Source organism: Condylura cristata, unplaced genomic scaffold (assembly GCF_000260355.1).
Source record: "Condylura cristata isolate star-nosed mole 26May11 unplaced genomic scaffold, ConCri1.0 scaffold00049, whole genome shotgun sequence".
Taxonomy (NCBI): Eukaryota; Metazoa; Chordata; class Mammalia; order Eulipotyphla; family Talpidae; genus Condylura; species Condylura cristata.
The window spans coordinates 378,051-386,115 of NW_004567150.1; the positions used below are offsets into that span (position 1 = coordinate 378,051).

Genomic DNA, 8,065 nt, shown 5'->3' on the forward strand with positions numbered 1-8,065 from the left:
CGCCATGTGGTCACCTCCGGGGCAGGCTGGAATCGAACTCATGCGGAAGTGGCTTTAGCTTCTCAGTGCTGTGCTTTAACCCGCCACGCCACCAGGGAGGGCCATTTCTCTTATTTTTAATGACCCAGTTCAAGCAGATATTCTGTAGAGTGAGTGGTGGATGGGTTCTTTGAAATAGGGTTGTTTTGTTTTGTTTGCAGGAAGAGTTGACCCATCTAAGGAAGGGTCCCTGGGCATTTCTGAATTCCCAGGTCAGGTGAAGCCTCAAAACTGTTATGGCTCCTTTGCATAAGGTATTGGGGACCATGCCTGGCTATGCTTAGGTTGGGGCTGAATTTCACAAGGTTTGTAAAGGAATCACTGGTGCTCACAAGAGAGTGAGGGAGCAGGAGGCCACGAGCTATGTTTATGTGTATTTATTGTATTCTGCTTATGGGTATTTATATAACCACTTTGTTCATAGTTTCCAAGCTGGTTGGGATAGGAATGAAACTGGGACACAGGCGATACGTTGGGGAGAAATGGAGGGACTGAGAGATCATGATGAAATGAGGGAACAGCTACTCATATGGGAACCCCATGGTACTGGGCTGGCATGAGGCCAGAGGTGGCAGTGGAGGACATGGCTTTTGGACAGGAGCAGTTCTGGGACATGGGAAAACCAGGGCCAGCCATGGGGGAATGGAGGTAACTGGAATTTGGGCATCAGCAAAGTGGAAGTCCAAGACATATGAAAGGTCACCCCTCAGGAAAAGGCAGGACAGTCAAAGGGCATCTGTGAGGCAGATAGTGGTGTCTAGCGAGGTGGGAGGCCATGAGTGACAGGGCAGAGGATGATGGGGCAGAGTGTGACAGGGCAGAGGGTAACCTGGGTGGCCTTGAATCTCTTCCTGAGATGCAGAAGTAAGCGGCAAAAGTAGGGTTGTACTGCTCTGTGTCTTTTCCCACCACCACTTCCCCTGGTTACCTGAGGAGAAAGATGGACACACTTTGTCTTGAAAGAGCCCTCTGGGAGTCAACATTTTATCAAGGCCTACTTTGCACTTTTACACAGACTCTTATCCTTTCCCAGAGCAGAGGAAGGAGACAAAGAGCATGGAGGTATGCACCAGTCTCCTCTTGCACTTCCCAGTGGAATACCTTGGACAGTATATCAGCATTTCTCAGCTTCCAGAGTCCCACTCACCAAAATGGGGGTGTCAGTGTTTTCTCTAGGGACAGTGTTTGTTATTCAGGAGACTTCCCCCAGGAGTGAATGAATTGTTGCATTGTGGAGGCTCCCACCTCATAAATGAATAAGCAGATTCCAAGTCATGCTTCACTAACTACACCGGCTGCAGGTGCCTTCCGTGTCCAGTCTCTGGGCCTCTTCTCCAGGATAGAGGGATTGGAATCTGCCCCAGCTCTGTCAGAAGCCTTACTGCCTGGACATAACAAGTCCTCAGGGACCTCGGGACCAGGAATACCAATAATTCAGAGGCTCCTGTATGTCTCTGATCTTACAAAACCCAAGTCATTCTCATTTCAGCCAAGAGCAGGTTAAGGCACCACAGGCCCTTCTCCAGCTCACAGCTATGCCCACTGCCTCCCCAGGTCCTTGGGGATTTGCCTCTCACAGGGCCAGCTCAGGCCTGGAGGCCAGCGTCCCTAAGTATGAAGGGGCTGGGTTGCAGTCTTCAAGAACACCTTTCTGAGATTCTCAGACTCTCACTTCATGAGTCCTAACAAGAATCCTTTCCAGGAAAGCAGCCAGAAGAGAATACTTATTGTGCTTTCTGAGGGTCTAGTGAGCAAACATAGGGCAGGTTCACTATGGATTGGGGAAGACAGATAAAGGAGAGTCCTGGAACCTAGGTGGATTTTTTAGGCTTTAACGCTCTCTCAGGGAAGCAGGTATACAGGCACACACCAGGCAGGGAGGCTGGCACACAAGGAGGCAGGCATGGGGGTCAGGGGGACTGGGAGGTCCGGGAGGAAACTGAACCTGCCAGACGCCTATGAATCTTTATCTTTCTCTGGGCTCTCTCTGGCATTCACTCATGGTCTTACCTCTCTGTAGTCACTTGTCTTCTCCTAACTGTACTCATAGCCCTGGTTTCTATGCTCAGGTATGCACACTTATCAAGGCACACCCACACTCCAGGAGTTCACGGTCAGGCACCCCATGCCCACGCTCCCAGGCACCTCCTGTGTTAACACGATCAAGGCCACAGGGGATGGCCACAGAGGCTAAGTGATTTAAAAATCCTAATTAATTCATTTAATTCTCCAGAGCCCTGCAGAGGTTCTGTAGAAAAAAAGTAATGTCAGGCCTTAAAAAGGAATCTACAATCTTATTTTTTTTTAACATTATAGGCACTCAACAAATTCTGGGAAATTTAGATTGTTGGTAAACATACAAATGTCCAGGAACTAAATAGAAACTCAAATGAGAAAATCCTTTGTCTAACAGAACAAGGTGGTAAGATTCTGTTGTTTTCACCTGCCATCTACACCCAATCTTCTCTCCCCACCCCTTCTTATGCTGTTCAAGCTAAGTGTGCAGACCCTTATGCCATTTGCACCTTCTCCCCCTAACTTTGCTAAAGTTGCAACATCCTTCCTTCCACTGTGAATTCTCACTCATCTGCCAAAGCACATCATTTCCAAGGGCCTCATTGTTTCTCTGAACAAATATTTATGGGTCTCTCTTGGGGTCAGGTCTGCGTTAGATTCAGGAAGAACAGGGAAAAACCAAACACAGCCATACCCTCCTCATACTGTTGGCACAGGATACTAGGGCGGACAGGTGCAGGCCTGTGGGGTTCCTAATTTGAGTGGGGTCTCTCCTCCCTCTTCAGCCATTGGCAGCTGATTGTCCTATGTGCTCCCAAAGCACTGGGGGCCAGCCAGGTTCTGGAGACAGGTTGGAAGGAGGAAGATTCAGGTTGCAGTTTTCACTGTGCCACTAATTAACCGGGGCATGTTTTCCATGTATGAAGTGGGGATCACCTGCATTTTGGAGTCTTGTGAGGCTCAGATAAAACATGTTGTGTGTCTACACTGATAAGATTAAATGTGCACTTCTGATGACAAGGAAGGACTGATTCTTAAGTGTGTTTGGAACCATCCCCATTCCCAGTGTCAAGCTCAGTGTTGAGCGCAAAGGAATCTGCTACAAAAATAAGATAGGATGAAAGAAACTGAGAAAGCATCTTCTCACACTTGGGAAGGGACTGACTCATACATTCATTCATTTAAGAGTGGCTTTTTGAGCCAGGTACTGGGATGTGCACAAAGGTGGCTCTGCCCCAAGGTGACACGTCAGGGCCCTGAGAACTGACCTTTGTTTCTCTCTGCACACAGGCCATGAGCAGCTGCAACCACGAGATGTCGGTTTTCCGAGTGGTAAGAGCTATTTCCACTTAAGGGTTATTCCTGGGAACTACCAAAAGCTGAATCAAACCCCTCCCAAGGAAAAAAGAGGCAATGCCACCTTACCAGGAAAATAGGAAAGAGGGGAGAAGTGATGGGAGAGTTTGAAGAATAAGACAGATTATATTACTTAAAGAAAATTAGTTTGGCCAACCTCTGGGCCCTGGTAGGGTGCAGCCCAGCAACAGTCATTCCTCGCTTATATTCAGGGTTTAAATATCTTGACAAAGAGATTTCTTCTTTGTCACCTTCTCATGGCAACTGCAGAGAATGCAGCCAGAGCAAGTGAAAAGCAGACAGTGAGACCCTTCATGGTCTCCCCTCAGCCCAGCAAAAGTCTGCTAAGTGCCTGCAGTGTCTCAGAGACTCAGAGAAGGCTCACCAATTCCATTCACTGTTGCATAAAAAAACACTGAGGTGCTACCTTGTCCTGCCTTGGTGGGGGTGGCCAGAAACCAGCTTCTGTGCAACCCAGGTGGTTTGTGGATGACAAAGGAGAAGCTCCAGAGCTGGGGGTCCTTCTCTGTCCTGCCCCCCAGAATTCCAAGCCAAATCCAGGAAAACTAGACAGCAATGCCAAGTCCTCTTCAATATGAAATTGCCCCCAAATATTCTTCTTCTGAGGACAAAACCACAAAGTAGCCATGGTTTCCTTCTGGACCCATTGCCAGGGTAGTAGAGGTGGGCAGCAACCCCAGATGAATGAGCATCTTGCCTTGGGCCCCATGGGAGAACCCTCCAAGTATCTGACTCCCAGAATGGGTGACTAGGGTAGTTTCTCAGTTACAGAATTGATTTAAATCTGTTTTTAGGTTTTATTAAATCATAAACATTAGAACATGGCACCACTTTGGAGTATGAACAATCTTTAAGGCACAACTGGGTTTATTTCACGAAGGAATATACCCATGGGATGCTGTAGCTCCAGGTGTCCTTATCCCCAGCCCACCCCCAATGCCAATAACTCTAAGCAGAATTTACACCCCCTTGGGGGCATATTACTGTCAGTGGTAACTATGGGCATGATCTAAGGTTGCACGTTTCTGGATAGAAGACTGATTGCCTTGTTCATCCATGAACTGCCCTTCCCAGGGCTCTGGCGACTGTTGAGTAAAGGGATCTGATCCCTGACATATTATCTAAGTGTACTAAGTCTGTGCTACAGTACTCAGGCTCCCCACTTACTCATACCACATTCCAGCTTCATGTCGTTCTGGCAAAGGAGTCCCTTTCAGCAGACGAAGCAGCTCAAGGAATATACAATCAGGATTAAAACCCTGGCCTCCTACTAGTCACCTCAGGCAATACCACAGACAGGGGTGTTTAAATGGCAGGCTCTTATTTTCTCACAGTTTTGGATCTTGAAAGTTGAAGACCAAGGTCAGGAGAGTTGTTGTGAAGCCTCTTCCCGGGCCACAGAAGGCCACGTTCCCACTGCGTCTTCATACCGCCTTCCTTCTGTGTGTAGAGAGCTCTGTGCCCCTCTTCTTAGAAGATGGCCACTCCTACCAATGGGTCCACCCATTTGATCTAATCCTATCTTAATTAACACCTTAAAGGCACTGTCTCCAAAACATCAGTGGTTAGGGTTTAAATATATGAGTTTGGGGGGATACAACTTGTTACAGGGCAGGGTAAGGGGCACTCCAGAACCCCCAAACCTTCCTGATCTTCTATCCACCACCACAAGACAATGTACTCTAGTGATAAGACCTTTAATACAATTAGTGTGCAACATGACAAGGAAGACAAGACAGGAATAAAGTTTCCAAAGTAGGCACCTGAAGTTACCCATCCCCTCGTGGGTAAATGCCCAGCCAAACGGGGTTGGCCCAAAGCCCAAAACCCTCTCCCCACCCCCAACCTTACTTCTAACCCTCACAAACCTACCACTTACCTCTTCTGGTAAAATTGGAACAATGATTTTAATATTATGAGGTTATTCTGCATTACGCATAATCCCAAACTTCAACACCAGTTTAAGGACTGCTATGTGTTCCAAAAATGGGGGGAGAGGTTTAAGCAAAAGAAATAGTACCGAAAAGCACAGAGGGAGCCTAATAATGGGTTTTGAATTTGCTAGAGCAGGTGGAGAAACTAGGGCTAACTCTGTCCTATCCACCCTGTCGATGCTAATGGCGATGGTCAAGGGCACAGGCACACTGAGCACACTGGGAACGTGTCCGCTCTTAACTGAGGCATGCTATAATGTCACAGCAATTTCCCAGGAAATCAGATGGCACTCAGAGAAATGGAGACAGAGATTTACTTGTCACCCTGGTGGGCGCGGTGCGATCAGTTCCAAAGCCCCTAGTTACAGGCATGGCAAGGTTTTATACAGCTTGTATGAAGAACCTTGTCATCCCATCCATCACAGCATGAGCAGTCTTTATTGTTTGGGAAGGGGTCAGGGCAGCCATAGCTACTGCTGTGGACAAGCAGCACACTGCAGGAACTTTCTGCTCCAGCAAGCAGCAGACTCCAAGCAACAGACTCCCCCAAGCAGCAGGCCTGGGAAAGTAGCAGAATCTAAGCAGCAGGCTTGGGAAACTTCCTGCTTCAGTAAATCTAAAGCACAAGCCCAATCCCAGGACTCAGGATAAAAACAGAATGTAAAATAGCTCATTGATGCCTTTATTTTGAAGCCTTGTGCATTCATAAAATTAATTTCCCCTGTATCTCTGTACCTCTTAAAAGTGACCACTAAGCCATTTCAAACACTAGGTGTTTTGAATTGTCTTGCTGTTGAGCAGTGCTGGCCTGGACCACATGAAGGATGGGAACTTGTGTACATTGTCCTATTGTAGCAGTTCAAGGATGAGTGGGCTGGGTGCCTGAAGTAAAGGTGGTGGTGATCCCCATGAACCACATTGGACTAAGAAATAGAGAAAGTTGAGGCCCCAAACAAAAGCTGAGGACTTTTACAGAAAGTGAATTGATGTTACATTGATTTCAGCTTCAGGGAATCTCATTAAGTATGCACATGCACACAGGGTTGCTGCTTTAAGGATGAACTAGGAACAGACCTTTCTCTTGCCATGATGGCGGGTGAAAAAACCTGAGTCTGGTGTTGCCACACATTCTGAATATCCCATGCCCTGTCACTTTCATGAAATCCCATTTTCCTTCCAGGTGACAACTATGAGTGTATGTACCTATTTGCAGAGAAACTAGTTGGTGGAAATATTTTTAAGTGCAAAGAGTCTCTCTTGGATTGGTACAATCTCCAGCTCCTGGAGCCATAAACATGACTTAGCTTATCCTTAATCATTCCTCATCCTCAGTCAATCCATGCCTTTCCTCGGGGACACAGTCCAACAATCAGTTACTTGGGGGTGGAATTGCTGGGAAAAATAAAAACAAACACTGATACCCATGCCATCTGTTCCTGAGAAAGGGAAGGCTTTTGTGGGTCTACTAATGGACCTGCTTAGACCAGAGGCTTCTGGTAGAGGATTCCTCTGTGGCCCATCTGGCTCCTCAGCCTATTTCTTCCACACATGAAAGAAGAAAATAGGGCAGGTGAGCACATGGTGGCGGGGCACAGTGCCCATTTCAGCCAATAGGCAAGAAGAACCTGTCCAGAGATGTTGGTGTGGAAGTCTCCTGGAAGTGGGTTAATCACTCAGGCTCCTAGTCTCTGGGTTCCCTGTGTCAGGCTAGAACACTCTCGCCAAGAGTTCCTCCTGCAGCTGGGAGCAGCAAGTTGTTAGGTGACTCTTGTCAAGGAAGCCTGTGTAGATCGATCGCTCTGCTTTCTGTAATTCTGCCTCTGTTTCTTGTATGTCGGTGTAGACTTTTCTTTGCACCTGATCATTTCTCTATTTCTTCTCATTCTTCTCCTGCTTCTATAGTCATGTTTTTTCTGCTGATAGAGCTCATGAAGCTCTAGTTTCTGTTTCATGCCTTATCTTCTCTTAGTAGAACTTTGACCAGATGGAATGAATAACATGTGTTCTGAATTCTACATATTCTTCATGTAGGCCTGATACCTCATCACTCTGTCTGGACTGTAAATGACCTTTCTCTTCTGATTCTGATTAACATCAATTTTGTTGTGAGTCGCCCAGCTTCTGACTTTGAATCTTTTCAATATGGTGACTAGCCAGCTGCCCCATTGCTCTCTGAAATTATCACACTAGTCTCTGAGGTTTCTGATAGGATTTCTTTCATTCATTGAGCACAGCACTCTGGTTATCTGCATCTTGAAGTAACTGTGCTTTCTAACTTAACTTTTATTTTTCAATGTTGAATAGGAATAGAATTTAAAGTATCAGTCTCCCACTTCCTCTTGCCCAAGAGTAACCACTGTCAAACCTTGTAGTTGATTTTTTTTATATTTTCCACTGTGTTTCTTTCCTTCTTATTTTTTAAAGGTTTATTTTATCTATTTATGCATGCAAGAACTGGGGCACACACAGGCCAGAGGTACACAGGGGGTGAGAGGATTCACCAGAGACAAAGTGGGGAGCAGAACAGACAGATTGACTGCAATATGCAGCTGAGGGGAGTAGTGGGTGAGTCAGGAGAGGTCAGCTCCCTGGCTAGGAATCAAATTCATGCTTCAGTGGCTGTACATAGCTTCAGAGTGCCATGCTGCAAACTGTTGTGCTACCAGGGAGGGCCCAGCTTCCCTGTGTTTCTAAAGAAC

At 46.7% G+C, this 8,065-nt stretch overlaps 1 protein-coding gene across 1 annotated transcript in view; it reads left to right on the forward strand.

The window, feature by feature from the left end:
* Nucleotides 1–3,369: 3,369 nt before the first annotated feature.
* Nucleotides 3,370–8,065, forward strand: part of MYO7B (myosin VIIB) — a 70,122-nt gene continuing 65,426 nt past the window's right edge. Inside the window, exon 1 of the mRNA XM_004694875.1 lies at nt 3,370–3,387. Coding sequence (XP_004694932.1) covers nt 3,370–3,387 — 18 coding nt within the window. The remainder of the gene's footprint in view (nt 3,388–8,065) is intronic.